Genomic DNA, 25014 nt, shown 5'->3' with positions numbered 1-25014 from the left:
CACTATAGCTTTATCTCTAACCACAGTAAGTTCACTTTTTAACCACACAGACGGTTATTCTAAACCAGCCTTGTCTGGTTGAGTTCCTAATTCCTAAAATCAAACAACAAAAATTCCTAGTGACTATTTTCAGTTTCCTTGAATAATACACAAGAGACAACCCTAGATGTTCAGGCAAAAAGAAGAAAGAAAAGAGAAGAGAAGAGAAGAGAAGAGAAGAGAAGAGAAGAGAAGAGAAGAGAAGAGAAGAGAAGAGAAGAGAAGAGAAGAGAAGAGAAGAGAAGAGAAGAGAGAAAAGAAAAGGGAAAGGGAAAGGGAAAGGAAAAGAAAAGAAAAGAAAAGAAAAGAAAAGAAAAGAAAAGAAAAGAAAAGAAAAAAAGGAAGGAAGAAGGGAGGGAGGAGGGCGGGTGAGAGGGGGGGGAGGGAGAGAGAGAGAGAGAGAACACGAAGGAACTCAACTTTCTGGATGCAGCATATGTTAATGCAGTAAATGTCAGTAAATATTCTTCCTCTTACTAGTGGCATGAGTAGGTCTAGGGACTTGGTTTTGGGGACAGAGTCTACTATGTCATCTTAAGACAGATGAAAAACAGGACCCTCCTGTCTCTTCCTCCCAAGTGCAGGAACTTCAGGACTGTATTACTCATGCTCATTTGAGGACCTCACCTAAGACCTGCTCTATAAGAAGTTAGGAGTGGGGCTGGAGAGATGGATCAGTGGTTAAGAGCTCCGACTGCTCTTCCAAAGGTCCCGAGTTCAAATCCCAGCAACCACATGGTGGCTCACAACCATCCGTAATGAGATCTGACTCCCTCTTCTGGTGTGTCTGAAGACAGCTATAGTGTACTTACATATAATAATAAATAAATAAGTCTTTAAAAAAAAAAGTTAGGAGTGTTTGAGCAAATGGGCCAATGAAAATAACCAAAGACAGTATTTGTAGAACCCTGCTCTTTATATGCTAATTGGCAAGAGCTGTTCACACACAATGTAGGTCTATATTTTATATATTAAAATACCCACTATACACTAGTCTCTAAAATGATCTTAGGAAAGTCAGACATGGTAGCAAGCTCTATAATCCTAGCACTTGGGAGATGTAGGCAGGAGGTCTAGTTCACCCTAATATAAAGGAAGGCTCTGTCTAATATAAGGGCAGAGAAGAAAACAATTAGAATGAAAATGTCTAATTGATGAATGTAGTTTTCTAGAGAAGCTAGAGCAATTGTGGATCCTGGCATGATGCTTCCAGAACAGCTGGCACTGCCGGGCACAGTGATATAAACTTTCACACTTAGCACTTGGTAGACACAGAAGACTAGGACTGAGACCTGACTGAGACCTGACCCCTCCCACCAAAGACAGGCGCCAAAGACGGGCGTGGTGGCACACAACTTTAATCCCAGCACTCAGGAGGCAGAGGCAGGCGGATTTCTGAGTTTGAGGCCAGCCTGGTCTACAGAGTGAGTTCCAGGACAGCCAGGGCTACACAGAGAAACCCTGTCTTGAAAAAACAAAAACAAAAACAACAAAAACAAAAAACTAAAAAACAGAGTGGAAAAAATAAAACAATAAGCTCACGCACAGAATCAATATTTAAAACACAGTAAGTGCTTTAAAAAGCTATCTAAGCACAGTTTGGTAGTCCAAGACATTAATGTTCAAGAGCATGGGAGACAGAGGCTATTTTAAACTGGTTTACAGTTTAAAAACCATCTTGCTTAGACAGACTTTGTCTTAAAAGAAAATCTTTTCAAACAGCTACATCGCTTTACATCTTAGCTGACAAAACACAAATTTTCGTCTGGACCTGGATGTTCAATTTCCTAAGATCTTCAAAGTTAATTTTCAACCTAGAGTTATAATATATTTTTAGCACATTCTGAGGACGATGAGATGGTTAAGTAGATTAAAAACACTTGTGAGACAAGCCTGGAGACCCAAGTTCATGCCCAGGCCCGAGATAAAGTTTCAAAGAGAGAACAGATTCCACATTGCTGTCCAGTGACCCTCACACAGGCACCACACCCACATCATATGTACATAAGCTCTTACATAAAACAAGTTGAAATGTATATAACCAAACTTAACCCTTAAATATTTATACCTTTCTTTCCTTAACTACAAAAAAGATGAAAATTCTTTCCTTAGGAAGCATCTACTATAATTTTAATATTTCACAAATTTTAAATAAATAAATACTTCAGTGAATAGGACTACTTAAAAAGAACTGGGCATGGTGCTGTATGCCTTTAATCCCAGTACTGGGAGGCAGAGAGGCAGGTGGATCTCTGTGGGTTCAAGACCAACCTGGTCAACAAAGCCACTCCAGGAGATCCAGGGCTACACAGTGAGACTCTGTCTCAGGTACAGTTCCCAGGCCACCATGAATGACAACTTACAGCTGTCTGTAAATACACTTACAGGTTTCAACATTCTGTGACCTCCACAGACACCAACCATGCACATGGCACACGCATACTCACAGCCAAAAGGTAGATATATAAAATTAAAAAAAAAAAAACTTAAAAAAATTTCAAAGGTTACATTTAAAGGTACATGCACATTTAAAATTAGCCTAGATTCATTGGCAAAAACATGATCTATATACTAGCAAAATAAACACAAAAATAAGACACAAGTATAACTTCACAAATTTGAAATACACAACATAAGCTGGTTAGCTCGTAGTTGACCAAACTCTCTTTTTATGGTGTTTCAAACTGAACCATAACTCTAACCTGTGGCTGACTGAGCCCAAGCCTACCAAGAACTTTTGCTCAGCCTTGCTTTTTGGTTCAGCATTGAAAAAGAATTCCACTCTGTGTCCTCTCAAGGCCCTGAATTCATGCTGCGATTGCAGATGAGGGTGACCATCCTTAATTCATATATTTTAAAAAGTAAATAATTTATTATGTACTTTCAAAGTTTTTTTTTTTTGTTTTTGTCTTTTTTTAATTTTTGGAGACAAGGTTTGTATAAAAATAGGGATAAAGTATCACATGGTACAGAAAAGGAATCAGGGGAAAACATTAGGGGATATGACCTCTGGATCATAAGAGAGCCTCAAGTGTGAGGAAGCACATTAAACAGAAAATAGTTTACACATACATATACACACAGAGTGGGGGGAGGGAGAGGGAGACAGAGGGGGCGGGGGGAGGGAGGGAGGGAGGGAGGGAGGGAGCTCGAGAGAGAGAGAGAGAATATGAATATCTATACATATACCTGGCTAAAGTTATTTTTATTTTTTAAATTTTTATTTATTTTATGTATATGAGATGCATGTATGCCTGTGTATCATGGACAGGCCTGGTGCATACAGAGGCCAAAAGAGTATGTGGGATTCCCCTGAGAGTGGAGTTATAGAAAGGTATGAGCTGCCATGTAGGTGCTGGGAATTGAACCTAGGTCCTCTGGAAGAGTAGACAGTAAGTTTGAACAGTAAAGAAAAGTCAAAATATGAGAATCTCGGATCAGCTGGGCAGTGGTGGCACATGTGGTTAATCACAGGACTTAGCAGTCAGACACAGGTGGATCTCTATGAGTTCAAAGCCAGCAGCATGGTCTACAAAGTGAGTTCCAGGACAGCCAGGGCTGCACAGAGAAACCCTGCCTCAAAAACAAAAAAATACAAAAAGAGAATCTCATATCCAAACAATTAAGCTCACAATAACAATTTTAATGGCAATAAAATATAAAAACATGCAGAATTTTATACATTAATGGAAAAGACCTAAACAAAAAACTTAGAAGAAAGCTTCATGATGCATTAGACAATACTTTATAGGATAGAACAAAATCAGATGACGCAAAGACAGAGGAAGAGAATCAGAGAATGGACTATGAACAGAGTAAAACAGTTAGGAAATACAGGAAAGAATGGGAGCAAAGGTCTGCGAGCTCCTGTAGTCACGACAGCCATAAAGCTTGCTTTGCAGCTGAGCATGACCTTGACCTGACAAGCCTACCTTCAGGCCCTGACAGGGACAAACCGTTGTACATGACTTTGCAGACCAAGTATCTGTACCTTCTGGAGGTCTTTCTCCAAGAATAAAATACTACCTACTAGGCACACGAAAAATACAATCATTAAGGAAAACCCTGTCTTCTCTAAAGAAAAGGGAAAAAGAAAAAAATGAATACTATCAAAACAAAAACAAAGTGATAGTTGCACGTAATGATGTATTGGAATTTTAACTCACTCACTATAGGTAGAAACAGATGTTCTTCAAAAAATTAAAGTTAATCTCACTATTCTACTTCTGCAAAGAGAACCAAAGAAACACGAGCAGAGACTTCGTCATACACACACTCACTCACTCACAGCTTTATACACAAGTGCACAATGGTGGAAGCAGTTTCCACAGATGATGAATTGGAAAAACAAAATATTTTAGTTTAAATTATCTCACTTTAAAATACAATCTTGGGGGCTGGTGAGATGGCTCAGTGGGTAAGAGCACCCGACTGTTCTTCCAAAGGTCAGGAGTTCAAATCCCAGCAACCACATGGTGGCTCACAACCATCCGTAATGAGATCTGACTCCCTCTTCTGGAGTGTCTGAAGACAGCTACAGTGTACTTACATATAATCAATAAATAAAATCTTTAAGAAAAAAAAAAAAATACAATCTTGAAGCTAGGCGGTGGTGGCACATGCCTTTAATCCCAGAGTCATGCCAGGAGGCAGAGGCAGGCGGATTTCTGAGTTCGAGGCCAGCCTGGTCTACAAAGTGAGTTCCAGGACAGCAAGGGCTACACAGAGCCTACCCTGTCTCAAAAAACCAAAAAAAAAAAAAAAAAAAAAAAAAAGGACAGGCTGAAACAATGTGTCCATTTCCCACAATCCCATCCAATACTCCTTTTGAATTTGGTAGAGGTTGCTGCACAGTGGTGACAAGGGCCATCCACCACTAAGAAGGTGGTGGCTCAAGAACACAATCAAGATGTACAAAAAGACTCATGGAGTGTGCCTCAAAATTTACTCTATGTATATGGAGATGTGAAAACTGCCAGGAACTCGAGGAATAACAGAGTTGTTTTGTTGGCGCTGCATATGCAACATGCCTAGCATGTACTAAGGAGGAAGCCTCAAACCAAGCCCGAGACTCTTCTCATTTGTTGTGTTGGTTTGAACGTATTTTAAGCTGGACAGATTCATGTATTTGAATACTTGGTCCCCAGTTGATAGCACTGGGGGAAGTTTATGACAATTTTAGAATCTAGAGCCTTGCTGGACAGCCTTGCTTGCACTAGGAGCAGACTTTTCTAGCTTCCTTATCATTCACTGCCTGTTATGCCAAGGGAATGTGACAGGCAGCTCTTCTGGCTACCTGCTGCCATTTGCTCCTTGACAGTAAGGACTCTTGCTTTCTGGACCCATAAGACAAAATAAACACTTTCATTTCAGAGTTGCTCATGATCAACATATTTTATCACATCAACTGAATAACTGATACATTCTATTTTCCTACCACCTTTTAAAACCTAGAATACTCAACATGTATAAGATGTTACTCTCGGGAGGCAGAGGCAGGCAGATTTCTGAGTTCAAGGCCAGCCTGGTCTACAAAGTGAGTTCCAGGACAGCCAGGGCTACACAGTTTAAAAACTCTGTCTTGAAAAACCAAAAAAAAAAAAAAAAAAAAAAAAAGAACTGCTACTTGCCAAAGTTATAAAACCAAAGATGTAATAAAAACGATTTATATCCTCATTTTCAGAGAGACTCTTTCAAAAGGAACAGACAGTGATGGGATGATATCCAAAGCCTATTCCTGGCTTCCTGTCTCAAAAAGGTGGGGGGGGGGGGGGAGAATGGGTGGAAAGTTAATGAGGAACAATGAAAACATGAAGTTGGAGAATATGGCGAGGAGATATCCAGGGACTTGAGGGGGGAAATAAAAAGGAATAGAATCATATTTGAATGGATACATACATGAAATCCTAAAAAAAAATACAGTATTAATTTTTTTAAATAATATTAACCAGGCATGGTGGGTATACCCTTAAATCCCAACACTAAGAAAGCAGAGGCAGGTGGGACTCTGAGTTTCAGACTAGCCTGGTCTATATATAGCGAGAGACTGCCTTGATAGATGGATGGATAGATGGACAGACGGACGGGACAGAAGGACCGACAGAAGAGAGGTGAACAAACAAATCCATACATAAGTAGTACAATACTAACCAATGATATACTCAATGACACTTTGAAATAACTACTATAAATATCAAACAAAGCCTACTTGGCCAACCCTAAAGACTACAGAAATTTTATCTTTAAATAGAATTAATGCCTATCTTATTGTTTTAGATTTATCTTTTTTAATATAATTTTTAAAAACATTTATTTATTATTATACATAAGTACATTGTAGCTGTCTTCAGACGCACCAGAAGAGGGCATCAGATCTCTCACTCCAGGTGGTTGTGAGCCACCATGTGGTTGCTGGGATTTGAACTCAGGACCTTTGGTAGAGCAGTCAGTGCTCTTACCCGCTGAGCCATCTTGCCAGCCCTAGGTTTATCTTTAAAATTTAAATTTATTGATGTGAAAATTTAAGTTTAGAAAAAAACTCTTAACATTCTATTCATTCTTGTCTCAAGTGCTTCCTTACAGCCGTACTTCACTGAGGCTTCCTGGATTTCATATGCATAATTAATTATATTTTATGAAGTACTAAACTTCAAACAGGAATATGAAATTTCAAGATGCATTGGTTTGGAGACAACAAAACAGCACAGCAGTTAAAAAACTTAGGATGCAAGCCTACTAACTAAATTCTATGCCCAGACTGCTTTAACAAGAAATGGCCCAAGTAAGGCCAAGTGGGAAGACACAGCTCCTGTAATCAGCCAGACAAAAGGTGAAGTGGAATGTGGGTTACAGCAATAGTAAGGGAGTTGCTGGTGAGATGCAAGTTTGACCACCATAGTCTTAGACAGTGCACACAACAACAGAAAAAGAGACAAACCAAGCCAGATATGATAGTGCATGCCTTTAACCCCAGTACCTGGGAGGGAAAGACAGATCTCTGTGAGTTTGAGACCACATTGGTCTACAAAGGAAAATCCAGGATAGAGAAGGCTATACAGTGATCCTGGTGTGTGTGTGTGAGAGAGAGAGAGAGAGAGAGAGAGAGAGAGAGAAGAGAGAACAGAAAAAAAGAACAGAGCAGGTCTGTTCATTGCATAGTTCAAATACAACTAAGGAGAACTCACCCTGAGCAGGGAATGTAAGGGATACCTTGACAGGTTTGATGTGGTAAGAGGTACCAACTACAGAAAACTGTCCACTGCTCCCTCCATGTCTACTCTTACATATGCACAAATACACCAATGTTTAAAATGTAAAAATAAACACCAATAAGGAAGATATCTGTGACTTTCCAGTTTGTAATTGGGAAATATGAAATTAGCGTTTATCAAGAAGCAAAGATGGAAAAGAAGATTCTGGAACTGATCTCTGCATATCCTCATGTGCAAAGACCCCAGGAGACAAAGAAAAAATGAGGTTATGAAAAAACAAGGGAACCCAGAATGAATGCCCTAGAATAAATTGAAAACAAAACATCTCCAATTATGCAAATGTGCACTGAGTTATGAAGGCACAGAGGCTGAACCTATTTCCCTCAGTTTGGTGAAGTCATGTCCTTTCCTTTTTCTCCTTTCAATGCAGTGTTTCGCTAAATAGTGAGGACTAGCCTCAAACTTTACAGTCACCACACCTCAGCCTCCCAAGCTCTGGACTCACAAGTGTCAAATATCTTACTTGAATTCATTTTATAATTCTGGACACTTTTCCCACTAATAAGATTATATACCTATATACTAATTATGAATGCAAGGTTGATGTCTAAACCTACACCATCAGATTAATTAGTGCTAAAATATACCAGCTTCATTCTAAAAACATTACATGAACCAACCTCATTAGCTTCATCTCAAAAATGAGAAAGCTAAGAGGCACAAACCTGCTTATAACCACCCAGCCTAACAAGTAGAAGGGAGATTGCCAGGCAGTGGTGGCACAAGCCAGCACTCGGGAGGCAGAGGGAGATGGATTTTTGAGTTTGAGGCCAGCCTGGTCTACAGAGTGAGCTCTAGGACAGCCAGGGCTACACAGAGAAACCCTGTCTGGAAAAGCCCCCCCCCCCCCAAAAAAGAAAAATAGAGGGGAGATTGAAATATGATGGCTACAAAATGGGAAGTCTTAACTACCCAACAGCTATCAGGTGGGATGAATAACTCCAAAGAGAACTGCAGGAGAAGCTCAGTTCAAAGGCTTGTGCATGTGCATGCGAGCATGTGTTTGCGGACAGGTGAAATAGTTCAGCAAGTGAAGGTGCTTGCTGATTCCCACTGCTACCTTGAGATCACTCCTGAGAACTACAAAGGGCAGCTCCTAGACTCCTGCATGTTGTAATCTGGTCTCCATAATGTACTGCACCATGCCTGCACGCGCATACACACACGCACACGCATGCAGGACAAAACCAAAATATGTAAATAAAATAAAGAACCAGGCAAGTGAAGTGAAGAAGTCTCATATAAAAGAAAATATTACTTGCAAAAGTACCTGTAACACCTAAGAACAAAACAACTTTGGACATCTCTTGCTTATATTTTATCTCAAAGATAATTGTTTCAACTTACATTTTTAGTCCATTATAAATAGCTTTCTAACAAAGAAGGAAATATAACAAAATAAAAATGAAATAAGATTTTTTAAATATAAAATTAGCATTTGATATTATTACAAAAATGTGTCCATTTAAAGACTTATCATGATCTCAATTAATATATACTTTCCATTGTAATTAAGAGAATTTATAAATTAGTGCCTAAGGTAAAACTTATGGTTTGGGGAAATTAACACAACATTTGTAGTCTTAATACTCCTATAAGACAGAGAAGAAAGAGCAAATTCAGAGATCTCTTACCATTGATCTTTCAGGATATCCAAACAAATAGCCCCTGTGACGGAACTAATATTAGGGTGCCATATTTTAGTGATAAACCGGACCTAGAATATAAAGCACACTTGAGTTTTTAAGTAATAAGGAGGACAGAAAACAAACAAACAAACAAAAAACCCAACATATAAAGGTAAAATATACCTTGAAGAAAATGGTATCCCAAGATAAATTACATGACACACTTTTATGATATTATTAAGAAACATTAAATGATAGTAAGGTGCAAACCAGGCTTCAAAGAAAAATGGGTATGTATATACCAAAGGTTTATAATGGTCCTAGTTTTTCTATAAAAATTATTCTCTAACATTTCCAGATAATTCAAAAAATATTTGCAGAGATACTTCAATGTGTCAAACACTACTGAGAAACTTCAGTTTAGAGTTTAAAGAACTAAACTCAAGGTGGCTATAGGAGCCCACATCTTTAATCCTAAGGCTGGGAATCCAGAAGCAGATTTCTATGAGAATTGGAGGCCAGCCTGGTTTACATAGACAGTTCAAACCAGCCAAGGGCTTCAAGAACAAAATAGTAAATATTCAGTGATACCTACCATGTGTGCATTGTTTATAGTCCTCTAAAGACTGCTCAATCCAGTTTTGACTAAGTGTGGTAGGCTTGTCTACCACATTCAATGTAAGGTCATACTATTGGCACAGCTTTAGCCCACAGATCAGGGGGTCCATAAATCCTCTATCCTCCTCGCTGTTTCGGTATCACATGCAAGGGTTTTTGTTTTCGCCTGACCTTTTGTGTGCTATTTCACAGTATCGTTGTTCTATGCTCTTCCCTGCACTAACGATGCCATCCGTCAGCCTCCATCACCTACCACTTCCTAACTTATTCCACAGCATCCTTTCCTTCTCTCTATTTTTGACTTCACAACTACAATTTTTTCTGCCCTGTCTGGTCTTTATTGATAAAAGGTTTCTGCATCCACTCACTGGCTATGGCATCTCCAACACCTAATGTATCTCAACTTAAGAACACACTTGCCGGGCGTGGTGGCGCACGCCTTTAATCCCAGCACTTGGGAGGCAGAGGCAGGCACTTTTTTTTTGGGGGGGGGGGGGTTTCGATAAAGGGTTTCTCTGTGTAGCCCTGGTTGTCCTGGAACTCACTCTGTAGACCAGGCTGGCCTCGAACTCAGAAGTCCACCTGCCTCTGCCTCCCAAGTGCTGGGATTAAAGGCGTTCGCCACCACGCCTGGCAAGAATACACATTATTAGGACAAACTTGTTATCACAGAGATAAATGAGAGCTCTTTCAAATACAGCCAATGTGAAATTAAGACATACAGAAACTATGCACAGTAACCATTTCTCTTTTGTTTTCTCATGTTTTGTTTTGTTTTGTTTTGTTTCCAGACAGGGTTTTCCATTTAGCTCTAGCTGTCTTTGACCTCACTCTGTATAGCAGGCTGGCCTCAAACTCAGAGATCTGTCTCCCTCCCAAGGCTAGAATCAAAGACATGTGCCACCATCACCTACCTACCATTCCTTTAAAAAGGTCTTCTTTTTATTTGTGTGTATGCATGCACAGTCTCACTGGAGTTACAGGAATTGTAAGCTGCCTAACATGACTGCCAAGAACTGAACTCAGAACCTCTGGAAGAACAAGAGCTTTTACTCCATGAGTCAGCTCTCCAGCCCTACAGCAACTATTTCTGTTAGATATATATAAGCACAAAACCTGCAACTTAGTATTTTCCAGTCAGTAAGATAAACTTATAAAGACATCAACTAGTCACTGACATTAACAGCAGTAACTCAAGGAAAACACAGCATTCTCTAATTTTTATTTATTTTGTGACAAAGTCTAATTATGTATCCCTAATATGCCTGGAACTCACTGTGTAGATTCAGGCTGGCATCAAGCTTAAATTAAGAGATGAGCTTGCCTCTGTCTCCCTAGGAGGACTAAAGGTGTGCTCCATTGCACCAGCTACTTTTTTTTTTCCTCAAATTGTTTCATCCTTTTCAACAAGAATAAAATGAAGTATTTTTGTTTTGTTTTAAGATAATGTCGGTAACCTCAGGACACTCCTTGGTGGAGAGATTTTAAAGTTGCACTAATATGACTAACTTCTGTTAAAAAAAAAAAAAGGATTTTTAAATTGCTAGCAAAGGTGTCAGAGAGTACAGTTCAGGCAAGTGATCTCAGCACACATGAACTCACCTTGTTCTTGCCAGCACTGCAGAACCACAGCATTGCGTCTCAAACCTAGGGCCCAGGGAATACTAGTGGCAAGATCGCTAATCACTGAGCTAGGCTGCAAAGCACTCTCTCTCTTTTTAAAGGGGAAGGTCATTTATACATTATTTCCTGAAGCTATACATGTACAGAACCAAGAAGTCAATAGGACCAAGGAAATTCTTAAATTAATTATTTTAGACTGACATCCTAAATTAACAAAAATTTAAAACTAAAAAAAAAAAAAAAAAAGGGTTGGCAGGGATGAGGTAAAAAATAGATGCAGCAGGCGGATGACACACGCCAGAATGTCAGCAATTGGTAGGTGGGAGCAGAAGGATCACAAGCTCATGGCTATCATCAGCTATGAAGAGTTCTAGGCCTGCTTGAGCTACCTTAGACTGTCTGAAAAACAAAAACATGTGTCAGATATGACACATGCTTTAATCCCAGTCTGTAAAAAATAAAAACGCATGCCAGATGTTATAGCTCATGCTTTAATTCCAGTGGTGGGTGGCAGAACCAGTTGGGTTGCTGAGAGTTCCAGGCAAGCATAGTTTACATGCCAAGCCAGATGTACATAATGAGAAACTGTGTCAAAACAAACAAGCAAGCAAGCAAACAAACAAGGGCTGCTAAGAAGGCTCAGTCGTCACAAGGTGCCACCAAGCCAGATCTGGTGGCATCCACACCTTCAACCCCAATACTTGGGAGGCACAGAAAGGCATTCCTCTAAAAAGTCAACAGACAAATAAAACCTCTTTTGGTTTTTTTTTTTTTTTTGGTCCCACTATGCAGCATCTGCTGTGGATCTGAAATGCTGGAATAAACCAGGACAGCCCGTGAGACTCTTGAAAACAACATCAAGCCTTGTGCTGTGAGGCCTGAAAGCACGTCCAAATCCCCATAACTCATGCAAGAGTGGAGACAAAACTCACTCTAAAAGTTGTTCTCTGATTTCCACATATACACCACAGCATAAACACACAATAACTGTAATTTTAGTGAACAGTACAGTAACAATGCTTTTTGTTAAGTTATAGCCTACTCTAAAGAAACATTTAAGTTTAGATTTATAGTACTCTAGTACTCCAATACACTAATGAAAAATTCAAGTCTCCTTATTTTTACATTAAAAAAAATGACATTAGTACCATGTGTGAAATTAAAAACTCAGTAGCTATAAGGAGTGTTCATCTGCTAAACAAAAATCTGAATACTATATATACAGAAAAAATTGTTCCCAGATAAAAACTAAAAAACACTTCTTAATCATCTATATTAGCAACCATGCAACATCAGTATTCTTATCTCTTCATACAATGCAGTCTCCACTCCCCTCACTATTTCTCTCAACAAATACTATGGCTCCTACTTCATGTTAGATGTAAGTTCACAATTCTACTGCCAAGTTTAATGAAAAACCTTAAATAACTTTACATTTACTCCAAAATGGAAAATATTTCACTCAGACAAAAGAAAATATTCTGTTAATTAAAACAAGCAGGCCCACTCATTAAAGATTAGTATTGGTATTTAATACTCAATTTCACAACTGGAGAAAGAGCGCAGTAGTTGACATAACTGGTCACTCTCCCAGAGGATTAGGGTTCAACTATGAACACCCAGATGATTTTTTTAAATGAACTTCATTTAAAGAAAGTCCCCAAAGGCTTGGATCTTTAAGTTTTAATTTAATGTATCAAGATGGTTTGCATGCATGGATCTCTGGACACTGTGTATCACTGGTATCCAGGAAGACCAAATGAAGGCACTGGATGCCCTGAATTAGGACTGCAGAGGTCTTTAAGGCACCCTGTGGGTGCTGGATCTCAGAACCAGATTTGTTAGAGGAGCAGCCAGTGTTTTTAAGCACAGATTCACCTGCCCAGCCCCTTACAACTATTTCTAACTCCAGTTCCAGGGGATACAAGTCTCTCTTCTGACTTCTAAGGGCAACACCCATACACATAAAATAAAATGTTTTTAAAGTAATCACTACTTATTTCATATATTAAAAGTATATTTTTGCCAGGTGGTGGTGGTACATGCCTTTAATCCCAGCACTCTGGAGGCAAAAACAGGGGAACTCTGTGAGTTCAAGGTCAGATTGGTTGATAGAGCTAGCTCCAGGACAACTAAGTCTACACAAAGAAAACCTGTCTCAAAAAAAACAAAAACAAAACCAAAACAACAACAAAAAAGTATGTCTTAACACCACAGAAAAAAAGGAACCTAGGTTTCAATATGTAACAAAAGAAATCACTGAGAGAGTTTGATTAAGGAACTCTTATTAATAGCTATCACAGTACAACTGACTCTAGGAAAGGCACTGGAGATCTCAATTCTATTATTTTTTGATCCAAAGATTATTTTTTTGCATTTCTAGTCAATAATTTAAGATAGAACAACAATGATCTAAGATAGAACAATTTATTTAGATAATAAATCCTATCTCGATTTAAAGACAAATCAAAGAAATAAATGTTTTCTGAAACTTTTGCTACATAGGCCTCTGCTTACTCCTGTAGCCCTATGGACCTGAAAATCTCACAGTCCTCAACACCATACTACTTTTTTCTTTAAGGGAAAAAAAAAAAAGATGAGCTGACTCAGGAGGGAGCAGCAGGTGAATCTCCAGGTTAAGGGCAGCCCCATCGACAGAGCAAAAATTGATCCTCTGCAACAACAAGTGATCTCAAACCACTGAACCATCTCTCTACCCACTTTATACTATAATTTGTTTATTACATACTTATATTAAAGTTAAATATATATGCATTAATAACAAAATAGAACAGTTATAATAATGTGTTATAAGAAGTTAAATTTTTAAATTAGAAATTTTCTAAAAATTTCCTTTTGACACTTGTAATTTGTGACTGGCCACAGTATAAATGATAGGTTTGGAATGCTCTTTTGTGATGAAAAGGGCATGGCCATGCAATGCCTTTGTAAACTTATTGACCATAAAGGCAAAACATCTTAATTCATAGTAGTAATGTGTACAAATGGATTCAATAAGACCTTGCTTGCTTGCCATTTGTAAGACCCTAAGTTACATGAAAAAGACTGCACAAAAATGGGAACAGAGGCAAGCTTTCAAATAGTATTGTTATGCAACCACAGTTTTGTTTGGTAGTAGCATTAGCAGTCAAACACAGAACCTTATACGTGCTTGGCAAGTGCTCAAACAGCTATATTGGCTAGTCTTGTCCTGAGTTGCTCATACCAACTGGGGATTCAAATAGCTATATCCCTAGCCAACGAGTATCAAATTATTTTTATTATTTCAAGAAGAAATCCTGGAGAACAGCACAAGGGCCCCTGTTCAACCTGAACAAAAAATCAAAAGGAAAAGGAAAGCAAAGGGCTGAGGACATGGGCCAGTGGTAAACCCGACTGCTGCACACTGCACAAACACACAAACATGCACACACACTCACTCACTCACAGACATGGGCTGGGTGGTAATATTTTATTCTTTTTCCTTTTGCAGCAAGATCATAGGATAGTTAGTCCAATAACCTAACATACAGACTAACAAATCTGGATACTAGTTAACCTCAACCTATTAGAGGTAAAGTTGTTATAGGAAGGGGGGGGGGATTTTCTTACCACAAACTATTATCAGTTATGATTATCATTATATTAATACTGAAAATGCAGTGTCTATAAAGCTCATTTCTTCCTTCCTTTTCTGTTTAGGGGGAAAAAACACCTTATGAACTAATCCAGCGGCTGAAGTAGAAGAAGTATTACTTGAGTCTAGGATTTCAAGATCAGAATAGGTAACATAGGGAAAGCCCTTCCCCAAAACAAAAACCAATGAGGCATACTGGCTAACACCTTTATTCCAAGCATTCAAGAAAGGCAGCCAGATCTTTATGATTTCCAGGTCAGTCAAGGCTATATAGTATGACACTGTCTCAAAACAAAAAGAAACCCACAAGTAACTTTTATTCTCCTAAAGTAATTATCTCTTTGCTTACTGCCTCTAACTTACCCCCAGTTCTCCCTATCATCTTACTGAGACCTAGAGTGTTTTCAGCCTCGGAAACTTACTGCTGAGTAAGCTCACCTTTTCTTGTTCTTTCTGATTTCTGGCTGGCTGACTCAACTCAGCTGTTCTGGCTCAACTCAAACTCTTCTCTCCAAGCTGATTGATTCAATCTGGCTTCTTCTCTCCAAGCTGATTGATTCAATCTGGCTTCTCTCTCAGCCTGACTTTTTGCTCTGCTTGGCCTCAAACTAACTGACAATCTGTTCTGATCTTCTGGCTCCTTCTCATTCTCTAGCTCCTTCTTGTCTTCACTGTGTATAGCGTATTCTCTCTCAAACTTGTCTCCCAGGAAATCTGCCTCCTCTCCTTTTCTCCTTCTGCACTGGTCTCTTAAGTAGCTTCCTGTTCCTCTCTCTTCTCTTGAGAGTTGGGTAGATCCTATTCTGTCAAATCTTTCTGATTTGTCACTTTGTCTGCCACTCAACTAAACATCACTTTCAAACGTGACTGCTTCCTTCTACAAACTTTACCTTCATTGTTTGGGATTAAAGGTGTGAACTAAGGGCATGTCTGTATTCCAGCCAGAGGGATTAAAGGTATGTGAAGGGCTGAGGCACATCACCACTACAAACAGGTTTTTTCAAGTAAACACCGCAATCTCCGGGCTCACAGTGTGATCAAATATACTGCAACATGCATGGACTGACCAGAAAGACAGAAGACAAACCAAACTTATTACCAAACTAAGTCCTACAACTTGAATTTGACCCCTGGGCCCTGAGTAGTAAAAATAGAAACAGCTCTCACAGTCTGTCCTTTAACAAACATCAATGTTTCCTGGGCAACTTGCATTTACATAGTGTTTTTATATACACAGTAAATAAACAAAAATCCACTTTTTTAACTCCATTCACATGACTATATAAGCAAGGTGGAGTGTGTACATACAATGAATGACACAATGTACAAACAGTAAACATAGAAACGGCAGAGGCAGAGAGGCAGAAGCAGGAGAATTTCTGAGTTTGAGGCCAGCCTGGTCTACAAAATGAGTTCCAGGACAGCCAGGGCTATACAGAAAAACCCTGTCTCGAAAAACAGAAAACACCCCCCCCAAAAACAAACAAACAAACAAAAATATGTGCCACCATGCCCAAATAAAGTGATTTTTTTTAAAAGCTAAAAGTAATTACAGAATTACTGTTTAATGAGCATATATTTCATTTAAGAAGAGGAAAATTCTGGAGTAGATGTTATACTTAGACAAAATGTCAATATATTTAATACTGCTCAATAATACATCTAAAAAAGGCTAAAGGGACTGCAGATGTGCTCTAGAGCACTTGCATAGAATGCAGGGGCCCTGAATACAATTCCCAGCACAGACCAAATGTTGTACTGCACATGTACACCACACCCACACCCACACCCACACTTTAAGAACAAAAAATATAGGCAAGGTATACTAATGTATACCTTTAAACCAAGCACTTGGGAGGCAGAGACAGATAGACATTCTGGGATTTAAAGCCATTGAATATAGGCATTTCCAAGTAAGTCAACTGTAAGACCCTGTCTCAAAAAAAGGGGTGGGGGCAAGTATAGAGTCGGCTCCAGAGGTTAGAAACATTTAATGGAGGGCAGTCAAGATATCTTGGAGATTGCATTGACCTGATACAGTCTGTATTCTAATGTTACTAATACTGGGTCCTCAGGAGGGGTTGGCCCCAACAAGCAAACCATCACATACTCAGGTGATGTCATGTGACCCTTCTCCCCATTTTAACTGGTCAATAAAAGGCTAGAGCTTGTGATTGGGCAGTGGAAGGGAAAGGTGGGCCTGAAGGCTTGGGGGTGGGGGGTGGGGGCAGGTAGAGAGAGGAGAAGAGGACAGAAGAATAAGAGGAAGAAGCCATAATGGACCAGAACCCCATGGTAGGGAGGAACCCCAAGTAGCAAGGGGTCTTGTTGCTGGGGAATAAGTATGCCTGCCCAATCTAGGCATATGGACGACAGTTAATGTATCTGGAGTGTGTGTCTTTTGTATGGGCTTAGAAGGGTTCAAAATTCCTTCAATAGTGACAGATGATGCCTTGTGAATTTGAGGCCAGCTTGGTCTACATAGTGAGATCCTGGATGGATGGATGGATGGATGGATGGATGGATGGATGGATGGAGGGGTGGGAGGAAGGGAGGGAGGGAAGGAAGGAAGGAAGGAGGGAGGGAGGGAGGGAGGGAGGGAGGGAGGGAGGGAGGGAGGAAGGACTAAAAAAAATCTATGAATTTTTAAAGTGAAAGCTGAAAAAGTGTACTTGTTGGGCACAGTTTACAAAGATATATTTTACCTGCTCAAAAGAAAACTAGAATTTCAAATAATATAAAGATTCATGTGAAAACAACAGAATACAAGAGTAAGCATCTATCTACAAACAGCAAATAATCCCAACTGGAAAATGAAAGCCATGTATGTATGAAAAGTATAAAAGAGACTAAGACGAGAAAACGGAGATCCAGTTGTTAGAGGTTGTGAGTTTTGACACTGTTAGCAAAGAAAGATGATCAGCAATTTCTTCAAGAACATTTATCAAACAGCACAACGAATGAGCAGGAGTGACAAAGATGGACAGCTAGTCACATGCCAGGCAAAGCAAGGAAGTAATCCGACTGAATGACTAAGCAATGCTTATAGCTGTAGAGGTATAAAGAAACTGATTCAAAAATTAGTTTGGGCTATGTTTTCTTGTTACATACACTCTTAGAATAACATCATTCTTTCTCAATATTTATCACAGTTGGAATAACAGTTTTTCCTCTTCCACAGTGTGAGCTTCCTAAAAGTTAAATGTGAAGGGGCTGGAGAGACGGTTTGGTAGTTGGCACACTGGCTGCCCATCCACACAGCGGCTCACAACATCAGTAATGGGATGTGACCCCCTCCTCTGTGTTCATGAAGACAGAGTACTCATACGCATAAGCAAAACACAGTGTAAGTCTCACTATTTCTCAGCACACTGTACTTAATTTCTGTTTTGTCTGTTTTTCATTGTAATTTTTTTCTTCTTTTTTTTTTTTCTTTCCCACTCTAGTAGTAATGCAAATAAAACCTGAGTCCTGGCACATACAAGAAAAGTTCTCTACCAATGAGCTAGCGAATTTCTGGCCCTCAAATAATTTCTAAATAAATATATATTTAAATAAGTATTTATTTAAAGCAAGTAAGAACCTCTCTGTAAACCTGACTAAACAGCTAATTTTCAGAAGCTAATATTTGTGCCATTATGAGATACAAATTGTACTCCAATATATAGCCATCAATGGTTACTTTAGTAAATCTGCTTTTCATTCTAACTTCAGAATCAAGTCTTTGAACAGTGCCTGAAATTCTGTCCTTTAAATTTATTCACATTTCAGGGAGAGAGGGAAGAGGGTTTATGGAAGGAAAATTTGGAAGGGGGATAACATTTGAAATGTAAATAAATAAAATACAAATGAAAAATGAAAAAAAGATGCACATTTAACTTGGAAAGTTGTAACATTAGTAAATATTTAAGTGCATTAATATTCATATTATATTCATATTAGGTGAGCAAAAAGATACAAAATATTTAAAAATTCCATGTATTAAAAAAAAAAAGGTTTACAATACCTTAGGGGGGTTAAATGGATATGTTTCTGGTATTTTTATCTCTAGTTGATATCTTCCACCTAAAAAAAAAGTTAGGGGGACAAATTTAATGCTACTCAACTCAAGTATCTAAAAATCAAACACATTGAAAACCTTTTCCAAAATATGTACTATTTTGCACTGAGTACTGGGAAAATTCAAATCCCAAAATAGTCAAAGTCATGATTTTTATAATAAAATTTAAAGCATAACAAAACTTCCATTGTATACAATATTAGTTTTATAGTAACAGCTAAAGACGCGCAAATACATTAACTCTATAGACAACTCAATGTTAAATATTTCATAGCCGGGTGTGGTGGTACACGCCTTTAATCCCAGTACTCGGGGGGCAGAGGCAAGTGGATTTCTCAATTCAAGGCCAGCCTGGTCTACAAAGTGAGTTCCAGGACAGCCAGGGCTACACAGAGAAACCCTGTCTCGGGAAAAACAAACAAACAAACAAAAATAAAGTGAAAGAATAAAATAAGAAACAGGGCAAGACACAATACTATCATCTTCCAAGACTTTACAAAGGACTAACTAGGGGTTGGAGATTTAGATCAGTGGTAGAGCCCAAGGCCCTGGGTTCAGTCCTCAGCTCTGGGGGGGAAGGGGGGGAGTAATAACTAGAAATAAACAGAAGGTAATAATCTGTCTGGATATGAAATTATGTTGTAAGTATTACCTGGGCTCCTTTCAAATCTTTTCTCCACTGTTTCAAGGTCCTTTCAAATCTATCTTTAGCGACTGTTTCAAATGTATGACTTTGAATCTCAGAAAATTGGGGGGTGGGGGCAGAGAACAACCCAGAAATTAAACAGGCATTTGGGAAGGGAAGGTCTGAAAACTGCAGAAATCAAAGTCAGCTGTAACTCCATGATCCTACTCTGAAGGAGAAAGGCTTGCAATAGCACATCCCTACCAAGCTAGAACATGGTATAAGGGGCTACAAGATCTGATTGAAAACCCTGCTGAGCTAGCTACAGGGGTCAAAGCCATCGAGTCTCAAACACACCTCTCCACTTTCCATCCCCAAATTCTACCTCTAATAAACCTTGCAGTTCTAGATTTCATGACCCATTAACATGAAAATTCACTACTAAAAGATAAGAAATAAAATTGTGCTACTGAAATACACAAGAAACTAAGGACTTTTTCTACTAATCAAAAAATAAACTAGATGAAAAGCAACTTGTCACATTATTGACTGAGTTATTTAAGCTAGAGGTCTCATTTCATTCATTAAAGGGTTCATTATATCATTTTTTTCATACGCATGTGTGAAGAGACATAGAAGAAATGTGCTAGTGACACTACCATCATTGAACATCATCGAACATTGTCAGTATATCAGGGGCCCTTCCAAATTTACCATACCCCTCTGTTGTGAAGGTATGCATTTGGATCTCAAAAAAATAAATAAAAAAAAGAACATTTCACCTAGGCTCTTTCAACAACAACTACCTCCCCTCCCTTACACATCCCAAAGTCTCACTCTCTAGCCCAGGGTGGCTTTAAAAACTTAACTCCCCTGCCTTAACTTTCTAAGTGCTGGGATTACAGGAATGCACTATTATACTCATCCTTCAACAGCTTTCTGATTACAATTCTTTCTGCCATACAATTCTTTTTTGGTTAAGTCCCTGCTATCAAATGATACAGGAGTTGAACAAGATGTTTAACTCATATGGCAATACTGAAGTGTAAAGAAAAGCAATTAGCCAGGCAGTGGTGGCGCATGCCTTTAATTCCAGCACTTGAGAGGCTGAGGCGAGCGGACTTCTGAGTTCGAGGCCAGCCTGGTCTACAGAGTGAGTTCAAGGATAGACAGCCAGCGCTATAGAGAAACCCTGTCTCGAAAAAACAAAAACAAACAAAAAAATTACGAATAACTCCAAATACAGGTATTTTGTTTAAATAGTTTGTGGACTCATCATTTTTATTCCTCAGTAGTAAAAACGTACTTACTAAAAGAGCAATTAAAACCACAGACTAGGGCTGGTGAGATGGCTCAGTGGGTAAGAGCACCCGACTGCTCTTCCGAAGGTCCAGAGTTCAAATCCCAGCAACCACATGGTGGCTCATAACCACCCGTAACGAGATCTGATGCCCTCTTCTGGAGTGTCTGAAGACAGCTACAGTGTACTTACATATAATAAATAAATAAATCTTTAAAAAAAAAAAAAAAATTAAAAAAAAAAAAAAAAAAAAACCACAGACTATCCTCCACACACGGAAGTGACCCCAGCACACACGTGGGGTAACCTACACAGGCCCTTCTTTTCCTCTAAGATTCTTATAATTTTTCTGACTTTTCTTTGGAGTGGCATCTTTATTATCTGTCACAAAGTTTTTCCTTTTTAAATTCTTAAAAAAAAAAAAAAAATCAGGCGCAGTTTGAGAATCCAAAGGTATTATTTAAACACTGTTAGATTGTAGAGGTCTCAAAATCTGAATTCTCCTCTATGTCACATTGGTTTGTCAATTTTCAACAACTTTCAAAAAAAAAAAAAAAAAACATCACTGTAGGATCAGTCATGACATACAATTTTCCGACTTGGCAATGGATATGATAAGTGCACCATAAGTGATGCAAACAGAACACTGAGGTAGCTGTCACTAGGCAATGTCATCTCAAGGCCCCACCGGCCAAACAAGTGGCTCTCATCAAAGAGTAGCTACGAGACTTTCATAAGCATCATACACAACAACCTTCAATATAAAATATCTAGTTCTTCAAGAATACATTTTTTAAGTGCTGCGCAGTGGTGGCGCACGCCTTTAATCCCAGCACTTGGGAGGCAGAGGCAGGCAAATTTCTGAGTTCAAGGCCAGCCTGGTCTACAGGGTGAGTTCCAGGACAGCCAGGGTTACAGAGAAACCCTGTCTCAAAAAAAAAAAAAAAAAAAAAATCAAAAAAAAGACTATGCCTGGGCCTAGCAAACACAGAAGTGGATGCTCACAGTCAGCTATTGGATGGATCACAGGGCCCCCAATGGAGGAGTGGAGGAGCTAGAGAAAGTACCCAAGGAGCTAAAGGGAACTGCAACCCTATAGGTGGAACAACAATATAAACTAACCAGTACCCCAGAGCTCTTGTCTCTAGCTGCATATGTATCAAAAGATGGCCTAGTTGGCCATCACTGGAAAGAGAGGCCCATTGGTCATGCAAACTTTATATGCCCCAGTACAGGGGAATGCCAGGGCCAAAAAGTGAGAGTGGGTGGGTAGGGGAGTGGGGGGAAGGGTATGGGGGAATTTTGGGATAGCATTGGAAATGTAAATGAGGAAAACACCTAATAAAAAATATTAAAAAAGAAAAAAAAATCAAAAAGAAAGTTTTAAAATTCAATTTGTATTTTGTGTTGCTTTGTTTTAGACCAGGTCTTGCTATGTTACCTAGGCTAGCCTTGAACCATTAGACTCATGTAATCCTTCCATCTCATTCTCCTAAATAAATAGCTAACTTACAGATGGACACACAACTTTAATAACAGCCTCCAACTATCAAACATTTACCAACTTCTTTCTCTTATCTTGCTGGGGTCGGGTATTTCAAACACACCCTCTGAGACTCATGTATCCTAGGACGGCCCTTAATTCACAGCAATCCTCAGCTGCCCAAATGCTAGGGTTACAAGCAAGAGCCACTATGTCCAGAGAAACAATTGTGAATTTTAACTTCCTCCAAAGAGAATAAAGGAAGTAGACAGGAATTACTGTACTGCCCATCTGAATTTGACAAGTTTGAAAGAACTTTTAGGGGCTGTAGAGATGGCTCAGCAGTGAAGACCACTGACTGCTCTTCCAGAGGTCCTGAGTTCAATTCCCAGCAACCACATGGTGGCTCACAACCATCTGTAATGGGATCTGATGCCCTCTTCTGATGTGTACTCAAATACATAAAATAAATAATTAAGAAAACAAAAACATAAACAAAAAAATCGCGTAAGAACATGTACAACAAGCCAGAAATACTAGTAGGTATGGACTACTCAGCAATATAAATTAGTGCCCTGGGGACACGGGTTGCGCCTGGGAGCCCACGGAACGGGAAATGGAAGCCAGAGAAGCAGGAGCTCAGAACCAGCTTTGGCCACAGGAGCACAGAGGGCAGCATAGGCCACAGAAGAACCTGTCTCAAACAGTCAGCAGAGGGGACAGAGTAGAGGGAAATGGAGCAATGAAAGCCAGGTAACAGTGCTGCCCACCTGTAATCCCAACACTGCAAACTGAAGCAGGGGGATTGCTGAGAGTTTGAGGTCAGCTCAAGCTACATAGAAAAACCCTGTTTCAAAAAACAACAAAAAAGAATTTTTGATGATAGTCTAATGGTATTCCACGATCTTTCAAGGTTCTGAATGAAAACAAACTGTCAAGATTATTGAGTTTTCTGAACTTCACTTCAGGTTAGAGAGAGCACTCTATTTAAAAGTAGCCATGGGCACCATTTCTAACACTTCATGAATCCTGATTTATTCAAAAGCATAAAGTTATTAAAAGCATAGGCTTTGAAGTCAAAGGTAAGCCAAACCCCAGCTGTTCACCTTCACAAATGACTTAAATTCTTGCGTTCAAATGTGTCCATTAAAAAGGGATTATTATACTTACCTTGGAAGATTAGGTGAAAACTGAATGAGAAAATACAGTAGTGCTCTTACTCTTACAAGAAGTGCTACGACATATGGTCATATGATTTCTAATAAACCAATATTAATAGTCATTATGTAATATGTAAAAGCCATGGCTGCCCTTCATAACCCTAATCTGCAATAATAATGAAGGTTTATCTAGGAAATATAAATACTACAGTTTCTTCCTTTATCATATACTTAATTCCAAGTTTAAAGTAAAGAGCTAAAATCATATTATAAATATGGAAAATCAGCAAAGCTATTTCCTTTTTTGTATGTTTTGAAATGATTATTCAAAATGGTTTTAAATAAATGGTTTTAAATAAAGTATTTGGCCAACAACCTAAATGAAGTATGAAATAATAGGGAGGGCGAGCTTTAAAAGCAAAACCGACATCTTATTAATCAAAACGCTAAGACAAGGTTTGTTATTAATCATATCAAGGGTATCTGCGTGTAGCTCCATCCAAGGCTTGACATTCTATTTAATTGTTAGGCTATACAATAAGTGGTCATCTTAAACAACAGAAGTGGGAACACAAGAAAGAAGCTTTACAGCACAGTAGAGGAAGACGGATGGAATGTTAAAGGCTAAAGACTAGCCTATAAAACCTGGAAATTGGCTGTGGTAAATGTATTTGAGAAAATATTTTTAAATCAGCTAAAACACAGTAAGAAAAAAATCAGTCCACTTAAGTGTCAAAATTTATCATTTTAAAAACTGCAATATACCCTAAACCAATAAAATTACCTTCCATGAATTTTATAGATGGATGGCTCAGGGTTACACTGACTCAGTGTTTCAGACAAATTTTAATAAGCACAATATTTTGATACAGAAAAAAGTACTTGCCTTCATACGGTGTGTCTGGAGGTCCTGCTATTTCTCCTCTTAATTCTGTAAAATTCTCATCTACAAGATCTACTTTAATTTGATTTTTGCTCGTCTTAAAAATAAACAGAAAATAAATGTTAGTTATACCAGCAAGAAGAAAACCTATTTTAAAATATTACCTATTAAAAAAATTAAAAAAACATTTTTTCATGTTTGATTTACTTTAGTAAAACAAGTCTATGTTTTTCTAAGACCTAAAAAAGTTTTAAATAAACAAATTTTAACTTCCATGTTTATAATAAAATAGTAACAATGTGAACAAGAATGCAATTGCTTATTGACCTTAGAAGAATTTAATGAGACAAATTTTCTGTTGGTCAACGGAATGCATGCTTGTTGATTGCTATGATGCTATCTCTGCCCAGTCACCAGGAAATCTGTGGTTAGTAAAAGCCATTAAGGCCATAAGCTCCCATTTGAGTTAATCACAACTCCTCTAGATATTTAACTGATTCACTGTACCACCTACTGCAATGAAAAACACACTAGGCACAGAATTCCTCTCCATGGTAAAATCCTTACTAGGATCTTCTGATGTCTGCTATTTATTTTTCGGATTTCTTTACTTAAGTTACAACTACCTTCTGACTAAATAAAACAAACCTAATTTAAATTTATCTGCGTCTACTTACTTTGTACTTA

General features: G+C 38.6%; 1 protein-coding gene across 4 annotated transcripts in view; it reads right to left on the bottom strand.

Annotated features, from left to right (window-relative positions):
- The window catches only part of Ube2k (ubiquitin-conjugating enzyme E2K), a 61745-nt gene that overhangs the window by 8577 nt on the left and 28154 nt on the right, over positions 1–25014 (bottom strand). Inside the window, exons 2-4 of one of the 4 annotated variants that reach the window (NM_016786.4) lie at positions 24331–24424; positions 18823–18881; positions 8945–9027 (exon numbers count right to left, since the gene is read on the bottom strand). In NM_016786.4, coding sequence (NP_058066.2) covers positions 8945–9027; positions 18823–18881; positions 24331–24424 — 236 coding nt within the window. The remainder of the gene's footprint in view (positions 1–8944; positions 9028–18822; positions 18882–24330; positions 24425–25014) is intronic. The other 3 variants (NR_144566.1, NM_001310619.1, NM_001310618.1) reach the window with 3 other exon arrangements.

This window comes from Mus musculus, chromosome 5 (assembly GCF_000001635.26).
Source record: "Mus musculus strain C57BL/6J chromosome 5, GRCm38.p6 C57BL/6J".
Lineage (NCBI taxonomy): Eukaryota > Metazoa > Chordata > Mammalia > Rodentia > Muridae > Mus > Mus musculus.
The sequence above is the reverse complement of the archived record's forward strand: the minus strand, read 5'-3'. Positions and strand labels throughout refer to the sequence as shown.